Here is a 20,028-nt window from a genome sequence, read left to right as displayed (position 1 = left end):
AACTTTAACTTATTACACTCTTCCCTAAATGACCATGCAGTTTAGCTTTGCAATGTTCTGCACCAATTGATAGGATTTTGGTATTGACTTGAGTTTTTCTACATAAGATTTGCAGACATATTTACGCTGCTGTTTCACATCTATTACATTTCTGCAAGTCTTCTGCAACTGACTTCAAATGCTTTGGCAATTATCACCAAAAAGATTCAGCTTACAACATTCACACTGCTTCTTTGCAGGAAATGCAATTTTTTTCTAGTTTCAAATAACATCCCTTCTGTTGCTTGAAGTTTTTTACTGCTTGTGTTTTTATGCATATATATATACAGTATATATATATATATATATATATATGTATATATATATATATATAGATATAGATATATAGATACATACATACATCACATCTTGTATAATTTTTTATTTTAAATTCAGATACTAGACATTGTCTTTTTTCTTTACTTTTTTTTATCTTTGTGTGTCTTAATGTTGAATCTTGTGAATGATGGTGGTATGTCCAGGAGTTACATTATCTCTCTCCCCACCTCTAAGGGATAAGCTCCAGACTTTTTATTGACCTTTTCTGTGCTTGCTTTCTCTGAGACTGTATTTTGCAAAATACATCTTGTCTAGTAGAAAATCTGGAGATTTGTTTTATTTATTCTAGAGAAATCTTGGTCCTGATGCAGTAATACAGGCTGTAAAAATACAAGACATGAGGAAGAAATATGATGGAAAAAAGAAATATTAAAACTTGTTTTACACCATTTAGCTGTCCTTCTTCAGTATATTTCATAACGTTTCACTTCATCTGCTGCTTATTGTATACTTAAAGATTAAGGAAATTCATCAATTAGGAGTCAAGCTCAGTATTGGCACCTAAAACCACTCTTAGCAAGGTCTCAAACATTGCTGGAGGTTTTGTCTGTTGGAGATGGGTGAGCACTTTCTTTAGAAATTAAGAGTATCACTTTAAAAGAAGGTTACAGCGAGCCCTTGATTCAAGTGGGAGAACATTAAGACTTCAAACACAGGATCAAAGTGACGGAGTTGTGGTTTTGAAGAGAGCAGAAAGAAAGTGGGACAGAAGGAGGGCAACACATTCAAGGAGAGTCCAGAGACGAAGGGAGAAAAATTATTCCAACAAAGAATTCAGTTCAGACTTATCAGTAATTAGTATACTGCTTTTCAAGTTTAAAGAGGGTCCTCACATTCAGTCAGTAGATGGGTAAAAAGGTACTTTTATTTTTTATTGGTTGTGTTAGAAGAGCAACTTATTCCAATGGTAAATGGACTGAACTTATATTGCGCTTTTCCAGTCATTTTGACCATTCAAAGCGCTTTACACTAGTCACATTCACCCAGTCGCACTCACAAACACACACACATTTATACACCGATACGCAGACCGGTAGGCAATTGGGGTTAAGTGCCTTGCCCAGAGGCACATCGACATGTGGCAGGAGGAAGCTGGAATCGAACCTACAACCTTCTGATCGCAAGACGACTATACCAAAGAGCCGCTAAAATAGACATTTAAGGTGAAAATGTAGCATCTTTCAGTCTTTGTAATCAACCATTGTGATATATTTGATAAAATACGTTTATGCCGATGCAGATCATAGAAAGCTTGAGTTAGAAACTGGAGCTCTTTGCAGCATACAACCTCCTTTCAAGTTGCCATTTCCAAGCAGCAGCAGCACAGGCGCCAACTTTCCGGCTGACTCTCTTCCTCATCATCATTTCTGCTTGTCTTCTGCATTTCCTTTCATTTCAACAAGCTCTGAAATAAATGTTTCTCAAACAAAAAAATGTTCACAATTGATTATAAACATGGCTGTGCTCACCTGGTGGAGTTGTGTACTTTTCATCTGGCAATACATGGGAAGGAGGGAGTCACAGTCTCATTTTTACAGATGATGTGATTCAGTTAGTGGTCCCCAACCTTTATATCACCATGGTCCAGTCAAGGTTTGGCAATTTTGCTGCGGCCCTTCGGGGGGGGGGGGTGCGCGACAATCTTCTTCTAAGATTTTTGCTTGGGATAATCGTAACCAATCCTCCTGTACTGTGAGGTGTGTCATGACTGATCTGGTTCAGTCGGTAGAAGGTTGGGACCGCTCCGATCTAAAATCGGGCATATTCAACATTGTCTTGGCCCGACTAGGACGCAGCCTGTTGAATGTGACAGATAGCCAATCAGAAAGCGCCGTGACGTAAGCACGGAGGGGAATCCCAAACAGTTAACATTGTGCAAGTTGTTGACAAGTTGACAAGAGCCCAGTCTAGTGCTTAATGCAGCAAATAGAGCAGCTCCACCCACCATCATTTATCCAATGCTTTTTCTTTTTGTTATGTCTTTTATCGCTTAAAATGAGTCCACAGACTATCGTTATTGTTTCTACATCGTCATTTATCCGTGTTTGTTTATTCTAAATTCATGTATGGTATGTTGGGGGTCCTACGGGATTTTCTTCTGTCACCAGGATGTTCATGAGTGGAATTGGTTTGTGTGTGGTGTGTTGCTCCTGCCATGTGGATGGACACAAGAACCAATTGAACCTGTTGTACTTTTATCAGCTCCTGCTTGGTCACAGAGGTTTGGAAAATCGGCCGACAATCCTTAATTCAGGACGTGTGAACCAGACTTAAGACTCACAAGCTCTACTCTTCTCATCTCGTCTCGACCCCAACGCTCTCTAACTCTGGTACATCTGATCTATTTCTTACTCATTTTTCTGCTTGTGGGCTCAATGTTGGCGCGCAAGATGTAACCGACAGAATTTGGTTAAAGAATTTTCAAAATAAAAGATCCTTCAGACTCATATAATACATTAGATGGAAATATTTAATTATTTTTTGTGCGGCCCGGTACCAATTGGTCCACGGACCCGGGGGTTGGGACGACGGACTTAGAAGACAAGTCCAGAGCATTATATTTAAGCACATTTTTTAGAAAACATTAAGTTACACCAAAGTGCTGAGCAGTAAAAAAATGAGTTTGACATATCTAAAGAAGACATTAATGACAAAACGTAACGGACCCAGGCTGGTTTTTGAACCACTGCAAGACAAAAGTTCCAACAACTACATCTCCAGGCAACACCAAAACAAGCCAGAGAGAAGATTTGGTCTATCACTAAAATGCTGAGGAACCGCAGAAGAGTGCAAGGAAAACATTTGATATTAAAAATAAATAAAAAGTAAAATAAACCTTCATTCATATAGATGTTTTAAAAGAAATACAAAAAAATACAGCAGCCAACAATGCATTAAATAACAGGAGAGATCTGTTTGAGCTTAATTAAAAAAAAGACCACAGAATCCACCAATCTCAAGTCCAAAGGAGAATTTCAGTGTTTTCAAACCACTGATCACTCTGTAACAAATCACCGTCTAAGCGAAAGAGAGTTCTTTTAATTATTTTATAAATATTTAGAAATGAGTATGTCTGTTGCCTATCATAATTACAACCAGGAAGAACGATGTGAATGAAATTTAAAAAAACGGACACGTCAGTATAAGAGTGCGGATGGGAGTAGCACGCTATATTTAATAAACAAACATCAGCTGTTACACTGGAATCTCCGTATTATATCAGTCACTTTTGTATTTCTTTATGAATAAACAGCACCCAACCAAATCTAAAACAGTCTCTGAAACAAAACAAAAAGAGACCTTTCAATAATGTCCAACATAAAGTCCGCAGTTTTGCTCTCAAAAAATAAGTATCCGTGGACGCACAAAAAAAATGTCGTTGGGGCCCAAATATTTCATCAGTCTTTGTCCAGAAAAATAAAGCAAAATATGGAAACGTCTCACTGGGTCGGCGTCTGTATACCCGGATGGTCTCCTTCGTCAGGCCTGGAGCGTCCTTCGCCCAAGTCGCTCCAGGTATTGGGTCCGGTCCTTTCCCTGTGTGGCCTTTATTTTTCATCCAGAAGTCCTTTTAATTCCATCAGCATTGGGTCAAGCTTTCCCCCAACAATCCAAGAAAAATGCTTCTCCGAGCTAATCTCTGGAGCTCCACCAGTCTGATGTTCGGCGTCTCCTTGCACCGTGCACCTGCCACCCCCCCTTCCACTCAAACCTGTCTCTTTTTTTATAAGTTCGGGTAAAAGTTGTGACCCAGATATTTTTATTCCGTGAACCTTTATACACAAAACAAATACATACAAGACATCCTTGTGCATATACTAATACAAACAATTTATTTGTATTTTATTAAGTTATGTTTTATTCTCTGTGGTTAACTTTTTTTCCACAGGATACTTTATTTTATTTTGATGTCACAACTCACTCTTCTTTTCAGTTTAGACTGGGGAACCATCTGCAGACCCTTATCACAGGCCCATGGGGACCTGCCGGGGACACATGGCTGCAGACGTCCCTTGATAACCTGGTGTCTGTCCTAAAAGAGCTATGAAAAACCTTAACAATGATTCAAATTTAGACAATTCAAACCATACTGAAAGAACCTTCATTATGCCATTTTTGTAGTTGGACTTTCATTAATGGAGTGTTGGTTTACAAACCACTTGTAAAGAGTCAGAAACAGGAAAATTATTGTAATAAGTTTTATAAATAAACATTTTGTTGCCTAGAATGCAATGACAGCATTTCTTTAGTGAACGCTTGATCATCTGTAGTAAAGGACCCCTCTGCAGCTAAAAAATACTTCTAACATCATGTGAAAAACTCAGCTCTTTCTGTTTTACTTTTCTTCAATACAGTGTATGGCAGGTCTGTCTAACTTTTGGATTAATAATTGAAAGCCAAAAGTTCTTAATAGGAGGCTTTTTGACAAGATAAAGTTAGTTTTGTACAGTTTTCGCTTAAACCCATTCTTGGGTTTTCTCCAGGTACACCTCCTTCCTCCTAAAGTCCAAAAACATCACTAATGGATGGGTGGACAGCCAGTGAAAATTTAATATTTAAGATAAACATATTACATCAAATCAATAAAAAATATTTTAATGGAGAAATTCAGCCTTAATAAATCAAGTTTAATACATGTTGTTTTCCAAAGATGCTCATACTGACATTAAAATTTTCTGAATGTTGCAATATATACTCTTCAGTATTTTTCAAAGACAATTATTTCAAGTTTACCAATAAGTTATTAATTATCTATTACTGCCATCTTGTGGCAGCATCTAGTTTTTCAGTATTTTAAAAAAATTCAGCAAGATCAGCCATTAGCTCCTCACCATTTAGTGCTATATATCAGAGTTAAAGTAGAATGTTGTAATAAAGGCCAATAACCTGCTAAAATGTACATTTATTAAGTTCTCTAATTTTTCCTTTGCTATCACTGAAAAGAAGTGCAGAGTAAAACAAGTATTTATATTTAGCCCAATGCCTCTTTCACCATCTGTGTGATAGTAATCTCATCTGGATAGACAATGTAGATATAAATATGTTTTTAATCAACCTGTTGGTTCATTCTGTTTACAAGCAACGGCATTCTGAAACTGTAACTCGTACTCTTTACTTACCTTACAGTTGCAGGTCTGTTTCCTCCTGTGTCACTTCAACCACAAAAAGGGAGCGACCAACAAAACGTAGAATCTCAATCAAAAACATCTGACATGCGCAAATAAAAGTTTGTTATGCAAATAAATTTTTCACTTCATCAAACAAAAATAAGCGATTTTAATTACAAAAATAGCTTTTTAAACTTTGTTTTTGGTTTAATTTTTTTTTGCAAATCCAAAATTTTTTATCTCAATTTTATTATTTTTATTTGACATTTTTTTATTGAATAATTGTGAAACAAATTTAACTGCATATTGTTCCATGGGTTAAGCAGTGTATTCACCTCTGCTTCTTAGTCTCCATTGAACAATTTTTTTCTTACTCCTTAGTGCAAACAAGTAGTCAGCCAGTACGGGACCATACATGAGATCCAGGGGGAAAACTGTAACTCGTACTCTTTACTTACCTTACAGTTGCAGGTCTGTTTCCTCCTGTGTCACTTCACTTCCTCTGCCTCCTTTCCAGAGAGGAGGCTGCAGGACTTTTTCCAAAAAATTCTAATAATACTAAAAATACACGAGAGAGAACACTATTTCAGCACTGTTGTTTCTTTATTCATTCTTTGCCTTTTATGTCCGTCAACTATTTGCTTTGTGTTCTTAAGTGAGTTTATTCTTAAATATCGCCACTGTTCTAATCTCCATAGCCTTAGCGGCTAATTTTAACCTGCTGCTCAGTCTTAAAGTTTCAGCCCTCATTCCCAGCCCTAGCTACAAGCATAGATAACCACACTTTAATCATTTTCGTCATTTATTTTTACAGAGTTGATGGCAGTGATGCACAAAGTGTAACAGAAGTGGGTTGTTCTGTTATCGAACTATAAATCTGTTTTAAACGGTAGATTTTGAACTCTCTTTGACCCTAGTTGGTTTGGTTTTCTTAGTACCAGGAACTCTCCCACAGCTGCAGGACTCTGTCTTCCCCTCTGGTTGCTCAGTGCTAGCATAATTCACACTGGCACTGCCAACATGGTTTTGAGGTTTCTTCTTCCACCATACGTAGATGATGAGCATTACACACAGCACACAAACAGAAGCTAAGATGTAAATAACTATAGCCTGAAACCAGTTTACCCCACCCACCTCTGACATCTTAACATGGTACTGGATCACTGCCTTCTTGTGCTCTCTGCCTTTAACTACTTCCACTGTCTCACAGGTGTAAAGGCCTTCATCAGTGAAGGAAGGTGTTAAAACGAGTCCCTGGCTGAGCAGAATGTGTCGGGGACCGGGCTCAAGGATTTTACCAGAGAAGCTCCAGCTGATGGGGAGATTGGTATCAGGGGAGCAGGGGAGGAACTGTGCGACGTCAGCTGTGAGGTGGATGTCGGTAATCTGCTTTGACACTGTGGGAGAAGCCAAAACAGCCATTAAAATTATCCTACTTTTCTCCTCGCTAAGGTAAATGTGTGTAAAGAGCTTTATGTGGGGAATACTTGCAATGAGAGCTTGGGCACATTGTAGCATCACCATCAATGAGGTTCTGGATCCTGCCACAAATGAATTAAATCCTCTGATTATAAACGTAGCATACAATGAACATGTCTTAGTTAGTGTGACATACATGGAGAAGTTTGAAGCACCAGCAACAGCAGCACACAGGCCTTTGAGACGGTTCCAGCCACAGTATGGATCTCTGGCTATAAGGCAGTCAGCACAGGATGTGTAGCGGCTGCAGTCCCTCACACTGAGCTGAGCAACAGCAGTTCTAGTTGCGCTGTACAGCTGACCCTGCAGATCATCAGAGTTCAAAGGTTAGCTCCAGGTCCATTTAGTCTACAGACATGTAGCTGCAACCTACTCTTCTAGAGGAGAGCTCAAGGAAGCGAATGGGCTGAGGATTCTTAAACAGCTGCAACTCCTCAATGATTCGCCCTCCATCATCACCAGACCACACCGCCTTCTGCAGCCAACCAGAGTCTAGAGGACAGAACCAGAGGCTAACTCTGCATGCCATTTGGAAAGTTACAGTAAAGAATTAACAGCAATATTTTGGGTTATTTAGCCTATCAGAGAAAATCTACAACCACCATGTTATTCATTCATATATTTAGTGAATGAATAACTAAATATTTACATCCTAAATATTTAGGTCCAAATTAAATGGAGACAGAATTAAAAAATAATTAAGTTCTTGATTGAACAAAAATAAAATTAAAATAAACCACACGCCACATCCACATCATGATAATTATTTGAAGGAGAGTGTGGTGTAGCCCCAGCCGCGCTACTTCACTTGACCAAATATAGCTTTGTGCATTCAATTTCTTACCTGAATTCAATTGAACTTTTATTCTGAACTTGCCATGCTCAAGTTGCAACACCAACTGTCTTTGTTGCTCAAATCTCAAGTTGGGCGTGAAAGTGATAGGATTAAATGCACTTGGTTCAAAAGTTGGTCATTGCAAAACTTTTTTGAACAAATTTGCAAGTGAAATAGGCTTCAAGTTCTCTTTCTAACAGCGGCCATCAATCTGTAAATCATACTGCTTACCTTTTTCAAATAATTACTCTTTAGTGCAATTATATAAGAATGGAAAAAACTTAGGGTGCCTCAGAAGAATTAAAAGCAATGGATGGATCCCTCCATTTAAAGAGTAGATATTGTAGATAATAAAATATTTAGGTTTTGAGTTAAATATTTAATTCTGAACTATGGCAGTTAAAAATTAATGAATAACATGATGAAAAGATGACATTGAAAATTAACCACTTTTTTCTCAATGACTGACTAAATTAACCAATATAATGTAAAGAATGGAACCCCAATGATTTCTGTTATAGTCACAGAGTGAAACTGTGAATGTAACAGTTTTGCATTTACCAATACAGCCATCGTCCAGTCTGATCCTGCCAACAACACCAAGATGTGTTAAGTCATTATATATGATCCAGTTACTTACTGTTGCTAATAAACATGACGTTGTGCTGCTCTCCATCCAGAGAGGTTACTTTGTCAACAACAATTTTGGAGAACTGGGCCATAGACCGGACCAGCAGGGGCTTCCCAGTGATCGGTGTCACTGCTCCCTCCATCAGAGGATGGTTCCTTGCAAACAGGAGGTTTGATGCTGGGAGGTCATGAGAGGTCCTCACACCCTTGGCTCTCATTTCATCATTAATACACTGATAATACAGATCAGAGATCACATGAGGTGGATCATTTTCATTATTACTATTTCATATTAGTTTAGGTTTGGTGCTTACTGAACGAGGGTAGCTGTAGCTCTCTTTTCTTATGTTCTTCACCCAACCTCCAGGAATTATCTCAGTCAGAACGTTCCCCCTGTAAACTTGCTGGATGTCTGACAGCTTGTAGGCACAGACAGCGGACTGACTGCAGGAACTGGATGTAGAGGTGAATGACCTGTGAATGAAGTCTTGTTCATTCCAGGTCAGAAACTTTGTTTCTCAACCGCCATCTTTGTGACAAGAAGGCTGTGGTGTGATATTGGGGTGTGTCACGTACTGGAACAGGTTCTCGAATAAAATGCGAAATCTACATTTATTAAACTGGTGATGGGAAAGTGATAGTGGAGGATGAGTTCTTGAGCTTCATTTTTACAAAAATGATAACTTTATCTCAGGGCAAAATTGTTTTATTAGCCTCAAAATATTTCTCCTCTGAGTGGATTGAGGAGTCAAAGCGGCAATTGTTTGAATTATGCATGACCTCGATTCGTTGCATCAAACACAAAGGCCCTCAAACGGATGCTGACAACATAACGGACCGTCTCAGGGTGCTTAACGAGGGTGGTGAAAACATTCCAAGATTTGTTTTGCACTATCTGGATGTACTTCCACCAGTTGGTTTTGGCAACATGGATGCCTCTGCCCTACTCAGCAGAGTGGAGCAGGTGAGCCTGGAGGTGTGTCGCCTAAGGAAGATCTTGGCACCTCAGACCATTGTGAATGAGAACCTGGAAGCGGTAGTGACAGCTCTGGATCGCCGGATGACTGCAGTTGAGAAGTGTGACTCGCCAGGTCAAGCACACCGGACCAGTGTAATACGAGCACATTGCAAGGAAGCGTCACAGGAGCTGAGGACATCTGCTCACCACTCGCAAGTCCAGCTGTTGAAGGACCTGCCGAAATCCCCGCCCTGGACCAAAGTGGTAGAGATAGGAAAGGGATAGAAAAGCCTCGGAAATATCAAAACAAAGCTGTAAAGCCCAGGAACGGAGAGTTTAGTGACGGTGGATCACAAAGACAGAGCCAAAAGATTGCAATAACTGGCACCAGCGCGGATAACAACATCCCAGTGGTTAAAGCTAGGGTGATGAGTGTTTTTGGAACATGATTTTCACCTAATCTCGACACTGACACCTTATGCTCCTATCTGGCTGATAAACTGGGGAAACCGGTGACATGTCGCAAAATCGATTCCACTCAGAAAAGGTTCAGCTCTTTTCATGTCACTGCTGAATGTGAAGACGTGATGGACATGTATGACCCACAGCTGTGGCCAGCTGGCGTTTATGTTCGTCGTTTCTACGAGGCCCGTAGGTCCAGAGAATCCAAGGATGGGTGTACTGGTGAGCCTCAGCTTTTGATGCCTACTGTGTCTGACGCTCGGCCGGAGAACTGTTGAACTCTTGAGTTAATATCATTTAATGACTATTAACATTGTTTCTTACAATGCACACAGATTACCTGTTAGGACTAAAGAATCGAATAACTTGTGCCGTTTAACTGGGTTGTAATGTTGTTTGCACGTCTGGGGTTCGGAATGAAAATGGTGATCGCAGAATGTGCACCGATTAGATGCCCAGATGACCCCGAGCCAATAATGAAGCCAGGTGATGGTTTGACTCTTTAATCAGCCGGTTACAACTACTTCACAGGCTGGATTTGCGTGGAACGAAGTGTGTAGGTGTGTGGTTCTACAAAGAAATGAATAAATACAAATTACAATCCACTATGAACGCAGATACTCATTACAAACATATTATAATCATATTATTTGTCTGTTTCATTACTGTTAAAGTTAAAGAAAGTTAAAGAAAGCAACTAAACATAATAGGGTTTACCATTTTAGAATAGAAATTAACTTAGCCTAGCCTTTGCTTATTCTAAAAAAATCTAACAGAAAATGTTTGAAGTACTAAAATACACATATGCCACTCAAATATAAATACACTGCAACCTACCACTCATATGGACGCACACTCGAGCAAAATCACAAAACAACCCTCAAACACCACGTCCACTGACCTGCACGGTTTCTCAATGTTTTGGTATATGAAAAAGAAATACTACCCACACACGGCTGCGCCACCTGGTGGCGAAGCTAGGAACTACAACATGACCTTCAGAACAAACTGTAAATACTCTCTTGGCGAACTGTGATGTATTGTGTGTTCAAGAGACTTTTCTGCTGAAGCAAGACTTGGAAGGACTTAATTTCCTGCATGAAGACTTCTGTGGTGTGGGCGAATCTACCACTGATTTGAGTGATGAAATACTGTAGTTTATGGTAGATTACCTGGTGGTGTTGCTATTTTATGGCATAAAAAGTATGATCAGCTGGTTAAGGTGGTCAGATTAAACGTTGACTGGGTCATTGGAATTGAGTTTAGTGATGGTGATCAGAAGGTCATCATTCTCAATATGTACACACCTTATTAATGTCACAGGAATGAAGACAAATATCTTCATAGGTTATCTTATGTCTGTCATCCAGGAAAACACTACCACTTGTTTTTTAATTGTGGGCGATGTGAATGCAGATATTTCTGATAAAAGGTAAAAATATTTGCGAATCATTTGATGCGATTCTGCCTTGATAGTAGTCTGGTTCTATCTAGTAAGGCAAATGCAAATTTTAAATATGCCCTAGGTTTTATTAAAAGAAATGAGAATACAATGAAGTCTAATTTGCTTGCAAGAAAAATGCAAAACAACTGCACACATGATTTCTGGAAGGAAATAAAGAACATGAATAATTATAAAATTGTTCTGCCAACTAATATTGATGGCGTAAATGGAGCAGAGGAAATTACTCGGATGTGGCATAAGCATTATTATGAAGTATTTAACTGTGTTAAAAGTTCCCAGTTTATGGCGGACAGTATTGCACATGATGAAGACGTGAAAGTTTTAGGTCAAGAAATTTATAATGCAGTCATGATCCTAGAGAACAATAAGGCCTGTGGTGTGGATGAGATGTCTGCAGAGCACTTCAAATGTTCAAGCAGAAAACTCTTTCCTTTGCTTGCTCTGTGTTTTACTGGGTTTTTAGTCCATGGCATTTTACCTGATTCATCTTTAGCTGTTATATTAGTGCCTATTATAAAGGATAAAGCTGGAAAAATAAATAACAGGGATAATTATCGGCCCACAGCTTTAGCCAGTATACTATTCAAGGTTCTGGAGAGGATTATATTAAGTAAGATAGAACATTTTCTCTTTACTTCAGATAACCAGTTTGGTTTTAAATCAGCATGGCACAGATATGTGTGTATTTGCTTTGAAAGAGATTTTAGATGTGTATAATAGGCACAACTCTACCATTTTTTTATGTTTTATTGATTCCTCAAAGGCTTTTGATCAGGTTAATCATGAAACGTTATTTTATAAGCTACACAACAGAGGGTTTTCCAGATCTATTGTTAGAATTTTGTTCTTTTGGTACACGCATCAGTTAATGTACATAAATTGGGGTAATTGTGTGTCAGCTCCTTTTAAAATAAGGAACAGGGTTAGACATGTAATTATTTTGTGTCCTCTTCTTTTTAATGTATATATAGATGATTTATCAAAGTCGCTGCAGCACTGTAAGACAGGATGAGTTGTTGGTGGGACTATAATTAACCATCTGATGTATGCTGATGATTTAATTATTTTTAGTCCTTGTAGTTCGTGTCTTCAACTATTATTGAGGACCTGCTCATAATCTGGTCAGCAATATGACATTATGTACAATGCATTGAAAAGTAACATGATTATAAAAACCAAGGAGGATCAGAAGTTGGTATTTTCTGACTTCTCCTTATCTGGTGTTGTTCTTAAAGTGTGTAATGCTGTCAAATACCTGGGACATTATATAACTGATGACCTGACTGTTGATGTGGACATTTACAGACAATGTTGTTTAATGCACAAGCCAACATGCTGGTACGCAAGTTTTGGAAAGTAGCTCTTTTTAAAGCATACTGTACTCCTCTGTATACTGCTCACTTATGGAGACAATATAAACAAAGCAGTTTACAGAAACTCAAAGTGGCATATAATGACGGAATGAGGATGCTGCTCAGGATGCCAAGATGGACTAGTGCTAGTCAGGTATTTGTTGGTGTCTCCACTTTACATGCTGTCTTACAAAACCTTCTGTACAGGTTTATGTGGAGGTTATGTGTTTCTACAAACAAAATCATCCAGATACTTCACAAAGCTCAGTCAGGTTTATGTCCAGAATGTGGGATCACTAGCGGTCTAGCCTTTCTGTAAATCAGTGACTTGTATATGTGATTATTATCTTTTTATGTGATTGTTTCTTTTTTAATTTTCTTAAATTATCTTTGTATGGACCCATTTGTGTCCTTAATATAGCTGATGAATATTAACCCTGGAGCACTGTGGAAGCTGACATCAGAATAAAGGGTGTCAGTGCTTACCCAGTTTATACAGAAACCTACCTTTAACTTCTGCCAGAGACCTTTAGAGATCTCCCCTCACCCTCCATTCTACCTCTCACTTGTGGGCATGATATGCATTAGCTATTCCCAAGTGGAAAACGTTTAAATAAGCTGTTAATCTTCCCAGGAGTGAATGTCCCAGAAAGTTAATCTAACGGCCTGAGTTTGGAATATCCAAAGAAATGACGGTAAAGCTGGATTTCAGTCTCTGGTCTTAGTTAGTAGGGGGGGGTTATAGTTTATGACAGAATAGTTAGAAAAAGACCTAGCAAGTATGAAGAGAGAAGAGAAAGTTTCTTCTCTCTAGATTAGTAAAGCTGCATCTGAATGAAAGACAAGACATCTGGGACAATGTCCTGTGGACAGATGAGACCAGAGTAGAGATGTTTGGAGAACCATACTTCTGAAAATTACATATATCAGCACAAAGCCCCCAAACAATTGCCAAACATGGTGAAGGAAGGTGGATCATTTGGGTTCAGTTTTCACAGATTTTTCTCTGGAACAAAACTCCAACACATTTGTGGAAAATGGTCCCACTGGTAGGTTTTATGGTGAAGAATATCTAAAATGTGTGAAAGAAAATTTATCTCAGGAAGCTGAAATACAGAAGTAGAATGTTACATGACACCTTACTGACTGGCATCCAATTTGGGGTCTGTGGTATAAAGTATTAAATTCAAATGTAAGTCCATCTGTTTAATATCTGAAGTGTGGACCAAATTGGGTCATCAACAGAACATTGATCCCTAACACCACAACCAATCTGTAACAGAATAGCAGAGGAAAAAGAACCAAGGAGTTGCAATGGCCTAATAAAAGTCCATACCTGAATGTGACTGAATATGATGTGGCAAGACCTTTAAAGAGCTGAGCAAAAACCTGAAAGCAACACGTTCTACAACATTGTAATAGGGTTGCTGCTGCCAAAGGAGATTCCTCTGCAGGTGCAAGTTCAGGGGTTATTCTTAGTTTTTCCACACAACTTCATATGATTTTAATAGTGACTGTTTTTCTGAACATATTTTATAAGAAACTAATAGAAACAGTACCATTTTTATCAGTGAAAGTAGAACTTTATAAGTATGTACACTCTTTTTACTTCCAAATATGTTTTTTAGTTTTAGTAATGGTAGCGGAGGAAATGAAGGAAGCCGTTTGGTCCTTGTTGTCCATGCCACCAAGAAGCAGTTGTTTCTCCGTAACCGACAGTCCAGACCCTCTCTAGTAGCATTGCTCCCAGGTATTTCAGCTTCATAAGTTTAATTTTTTTTCAAATATTTCAGATGTGCTCTACAGAAAAATCCTTGATTTTGATTTTTGATTAGGCAAATTTTCTACAAATGCTTCAGAATCGACAGGGGTCTTTTACTCTAACTTTGTGGCAACTGAACAATCAGAATCAATTTATTTTAATCACTGTACAGTCACAAAGCTACATACGACAAGGTTAAAAAATTCTGAACTCTCCACATTGAAACATGACTTACGAGCTAGAGGTGAATGTTGCGTAGAAGAGGCTCTCTGTCACATTATTTTCATCTTTGAGAAAAAAGACACCCTGCAAGAGAGAAAGTGAACTTGTGTCTCCAAACGGGCAGTCCAGACGGGCTTTCAGGAAAGAAGTCCACTTTTTCTCCGAAATTACGAAGCCTCCCAAGTCTCTCTGAATCAACACAAATATCACACATTAAAGCTTCAGTATGTAATTTTTATAAAAATATTTTACAGATAATCTGTATCTTGAATGAGCCGCTGCATCCTATCTTTTAAGGATGGAGGTTAAAAAAACAAACTCCTCTACCTTCTGCCAATGCTCCCACTGCTAACTCGAAACAACTGCTCAGAGCCAGGAGGAGGGTCTTGGTGCTTTCAGTCACCCCTTTGTGTGGCGCAGCAAAGCCCACCCTATCTCCTTGCTCTCTGCTGTGCTGCAGCTCTCAGTGCTGCAGCTGAGCTATTTAGCCCATGAGCTAGTTAGCATGGGGGTAGATGATGAGCATGTGAATGAGGATGATTGGCAACGCTAAGACCTTCTTCCAGGCTCCATTTGGTTGTTTTGGATCCGGACGGCTCATTAGCGGTTCATTTCTTCAGATAACAATAGTAACACAGGAAAGAGGTGGAGGAGATCCATCTTTTCACAGCTTATCCTTCTCATACATACTGTCACGACATGGTGACAATTTTAAGAAATATGTTAAAAAAAACTTACTTTACACACTCGTGCAACTCTCGACAAACGCAGGTTGCTGCGTCGTTCCTCCACAGCAATCTCAGTGAAGAACACGAACAAATTGTCATCCTCGTTGTTCGCTGAACTTTTCCTGGTTTCAGCAACGTTTATGGAAATCATGATGGGCTCTGAGTTCATAACATTTAAAATTATGGGGTTATGTTTTACAGGATAGAATTTGAAGTAAAATAACCTTTAACTGGGTCAAGCAGTCACCTTACCATTGAACCAAGATATTTTGTCCTCAGTAGAGAGATAAATGCGTCCGGTTCTCATGAAAAGCTTTCTTTTTCCCATGAAGTCTACAGAAACAGCCGAATAAAATGTGTTTTCTGTTGTGAGCAGAAGAAAAAGTTTTACAATTTCTGAAACCAATCTTTACAAAAACATTCCTTCAGCATGGGTGGGATCTACTGAAACAATGAACCTGCAGCTGTTTAGTAAACTGACAACAGTGGCAGAACTGAATGTGGTGAGGATGTCCTCTGTTTGTCAAAGCCAGGTTGAGGCAGAGCTTCAAAATGTGAGCAAGAGAGCAAAGGAATTAAACTCAAATAGGCTTTTTAGCAGTTGATGAAAAAGTTTAAAACTCAAAAGTTCAGGCGTTGTTCAGAGGACAGCAGGGGGCCCTGGCAGAAAAATGTACGATTCCTTTGGGGGACGTTTGCTCGAAGGTAAACTTTACATCTCATATGCATAACAATACCTGTTGAGACTTTGAGCTATTGCTAAAACTGTGTGCAGTATTAAATCATGCTTGTATCAATGGTAACTCTTCTTCTCTTCAGTGTTTCTGTTAGCTTCTTGGTGCAGCTCCGTTCTCCTGCTACTAGTAGCTTCACCGCATCAGTTCAGCGTTACACCGGCTAATGGCTTTGCTGTGATTCACTTTTCAGGTCACAGGTGTCTGGTTTTCAAATATTTTATGTCCTATTGAGTTGTTTTATACATATGTTTTGGCAGTGTGTAGTCGTGTTAAAGCAGCAACATTGACACGACTTTTAAATAAAAGGAAAAGTGTTTTAATGTTGGTCTGGATGCTGCATGCTTCCATGGAAGGACAATGGAATATCGCTCTTGAAAACGTGCTTACTAAAATCACAATACCCTCATTGTGTATCCCTCGGAAAAATAAACCCATTTAAATAAAGAAATCCTTCCATGGGTGATACCACAATAGAGAGCGTTCATTTTATAGAGCTACCATTGGTGCTGTAAGCTGTCAGAACACCTGTATGCAACGGTAGTACCAGCACTTTTAAATCTCACTTAGTTTACCGGGATTTTTTCAGTTGTTGTAACAGGTTTACGTCAGTCTGCCTTTCCCCATCGATATGCTCCCAGACAGCAACTTGCCATAGGGGATAAACAAAAAAGACGTGCACATTGCTCAAAACTCAGAAACCGGGACATAGAACGAAGCAATGAACTAAATGTGAATCAGGATATGAAAACAGAATCCGATGCTGATTCACGCTGAACAGTAAAAAACAATAACAGCAACAATTTTGGTTAGTTAGCCTGTCAGGTGAAAGAACGGGGGCTCATATTTCAGTCATATGTTTTTTAAAGTCTCATATTAAATATTTAACTCCATAGATATTTAATACGCAAGCTAACTATTTAGCTCCAAACTAACTATTTAGCTAGCTTAGAGCTAAATATTTAGTTAATGTGCAAATTCACTTGCCCATAAGCTGAAGTGCACTATCAAAATAAAAGCTGGAACTTGAGAGTTTCTATATAAACTCCTGCTGGTGTGACTGAATCCTTCAAATCATCACTGCTGCTGTAGACCAGTTGGTAAATGTCTGTATTGCATTAAAAATGTTTCATCTGGGGCGTACCGTGGTGGCGGAGGGGTTAGCGCAACCCACATTCAGAGGCAACGTGGCCCCGACGCGGCTGTCGCGGGTTCAACTCCCGGATCCGACAACGTTTACCCCATGTCTTCCCCCTCTCCTTCCTCCTTTCCTGTCAGCCTACTTTGAAAAAGGGACACTTGAGCCCACAAAAGACCCCTTGCGGGGCGATAAATAAAAAGGTTCATCTTTGTTTTCAATGTTAGATAAGAAAAGAGGAAAAGAAGCGATGATGAGATGGCATGAAGCGATTTGAGAACAGGAATTTGAAAAGAGGTTCGGAGGACCCAGCTTTTATTTTGGTAGTCCACTTCCAGTTATCGGCAAGTGAATTTGCATGTCAGCTAAATATTTCCATCTGAGCCAACTAAGTTTTTAGGTTAACTAAATATTGAATATTTAACTGTGACATTTATGGCTAAATTAATAACATGGAGAAAATATGACTGAAAAATTTACTCCCATTTATTGCTGTTTTTATCAAATTATCTCTTACTTTCTGTTTAACTTTACAAACAACATCCCATAGTTTATCACAAGGATGATAAACTTGTGGTGAGCTAATAAACAGCCTGTTTAAGTTTAAAAGTTGCTTTGAATATCTGATCACCTCCATTTGTTTTGTCTCTTGCTCCCATTTCCTCTGTTTTTCATCTGGTTACAATTCTGCAGCTCAAAGTCCAAATACCGCTAACTTGTTAAAGCATCAAGAAGAGAGCGAGATCTCAGAGAAGTAGGAGTGCAAGTTCACTGCTTGATGTTTTATGCAGGTCAGAACAAATGTACATCTATGAAGATGTAGGAGAACAACTAAACATTTTATATAATGAAGTTTCTCTATGCTCACCTACTGTTTGGTCAAGAACGTAAATAATGAATCCAGGGAAGGAAACATTAAGATGCTGAGCTAAACACTGAGAGACATGAGAGAAAGTCTTGCACCAACCATACATCAGGGAGACAAAGTCTTCATGGGGGTCAAAGGGAGCTCTCCCCCTGCCATCGTGAGTTGTAGTTTCCATGGTGACATTTCCTCCTTTGTACAACTGAAGAAACATTAAATAATTTGGAATTATTTAGAAATGATGCTACTTATTTTCTATGCATCTGTTTTATTTCTGACAGTTGAATCAAAAAACCAGTGCAACACTTTAAAATCTCTGTACTGCATGTTTTAAATCCTTTAATGCCATTATTTTATTACAATAAACAAAATTCTGCCAACACAGTAAAAACCCAGCGCATCTTCCCAGCTGACGGTTCTGGTGTCACAACTCCAGCCTTAAGCCTCGCATACATTGAAACAAGCACTGTATATTTTTGTAATTGACTAAGAAAAATGTGTGTCCACATGACATGATACAGCATCATAAAAAGGGTGTAGTAAGTATGCCTGGGCAATTGGCCAATTAGGTGTCGCTAGATAGTGGTATTGTAAAACAGAAATCCCAGTGCTGCTTCATGATTTAAAGTGACATTGCGCCTCATGTGTATGTGTTGGGCGCCTCACGCATGTGTGTAAATATATCCAGCTCAAACGCATGCGGGATGGAGAACAAGATGGAGCTACGACATTGTAGCAAAGGTTTCCGTTTGCTGCAATGACCAAACGGAAACTGGCGTTCTGAAAGGTGGAATGCGGGTTCAAAAATTATTGTTTCTGGTTTCCCAAGACACTGAATTTGTATGGATCCACTGCCTGAATGACAAAAGGCTTTTGCCTTTGTGTCCCCGGGGCCTTGGTTATGAGAGGAACGTACCAGGTGTGTGCAGAGAGGTTTGAATGCACGGGTTCCACACGTGAAGATTCTGCTGTCATCCAGACTGTGCAGCGTCGTGATGTAGTTTTCACAGTCCTGTTAGAAGAACAGCTATTTCTCCAAACAGAACATTTTAAGGAAATATATTTCCTCATGTGAATGCAATGTACCTCGATGCTCTTGCCTTTAATCATACACTCTGATTTTTCTCCAGAGCTCACCATCCATTCAGTCTGAAACAAAACAGATCAGGAGATTCATTTGTTTGCTCTATTCAGTTGCAAAGTCTATTTTTTTAAAGTCATGTTTGAAATATATACAACATTTTTATAAGAACCGAAGTACATAATTACTTAATTGTGGTATAAAATGGCACTATGTGGCTGGAAAGCACATAAACGTGCCCCCTTAAAAGTGTTGCCTTTACAATGCATTAAGCTTTATGGGTAGCAGTGAATGAGCAACTACAAAATCCCTGAAGATGTTATCGAGATATAGATTTTGACCTTATAACGCCTCCTATGAACAAACTGTATAAACATCAATAAATAGTCAACATTTCATCCTCTATTGGGAATCTAAAAGGTTTTTTTCTCTTATTATAAAGTATGATGGAGATACTCAGTTAATTGTTGTGCTAGCTGGCACTAAGGTGTTTGTTATTGTGTCACTTGCATAATTTTTAAGTGTTTACATGCTTTTTTTCTGTTAAAACAGGATTAATAACTCATTACTTTACCAACAGCACCCTCCATCATCCCTAAGTATTGTGTGTACTGCCCAGGTTCTCCAACCCGTTCCACCCAAGCCCAGTTCCTACCTCGCTGGTCTTTTCAGTGATGTCATCCAAATTGAGCGTGATGACCTTTCCTCTGGCTCCGATGAAGAGTAGACCGATGTCTTCTCTAACCAGCAGGGAGCTCAAACCGTCAAAGTCTGGCTCCTTAAACAGCTTCAGGTTAATATCTGAGGGAAAGAATCCAACCAGCATCCTCA

General features: G+C 39.0%; 1 protein-coding gene across 2 annotated transcripts; it reads right to left on the bottom strand.

The window, feature by feature from the left end:
- Positions 1-6,270: 6,270 nt before the first annotated feature.
- Positions 6,271-8,580, bottom strand: LOC116709270 (semaphorin-4E-like). Of its 2 annotated transcripts, none has more exons than XM_032547684.1 (5): positions 8,441-8,580; positions 7,339-7,457; positions 7,102-7,268; positions 6,974-7,027; positions 6,271-6,883 (listed from the first exon to the last, which is right to left on the bottom strand). In XM_032547684.1, the coding sequence occupies exons 1-5, from the start codon at positions 8,571-8,573 to the stop codon at positions 6,847-6,849; spliced, it is 510 nt and encodes a 169-aa protein (XP_032403575.1). In that variant the 5' UTR covers positions 8,574-8,580; the 3' UTR covers positions 6,271-6,846. The 2 variants fall into 2 exon arrangements, with proteins under 2 accessions (XP_032403575.1, XP_032403574.1); XM_032547683.1 differs by having other exon boundaries at positions 6,978-7,027.
- Positions 8,581-20,028: the final 11,448 nt, after the last annotated feature.

This window comes from Xiphophorus hellerii, chromosome 19, assembly GCF_003331165.1.
Source record: "Xiphophorus hellerii strain 12219 chromosome 19, Xiphophorus_hellerii-4.1, whole genome shotgun sequence".
NCBI classification, from domain to species: domain Eukaryota; kingdom Metazoa; phylum Chordata; class Actinopteri; order Cyprinodontiformes; family Poeciliidae; genus Xiphophorus; species Xiphophorus hellerii.
The sequence above is the reverse complement of the archived record's forward strand: the minus strand, read 5'-3'. Positions and strand labels throughout refer to the sequence as shown.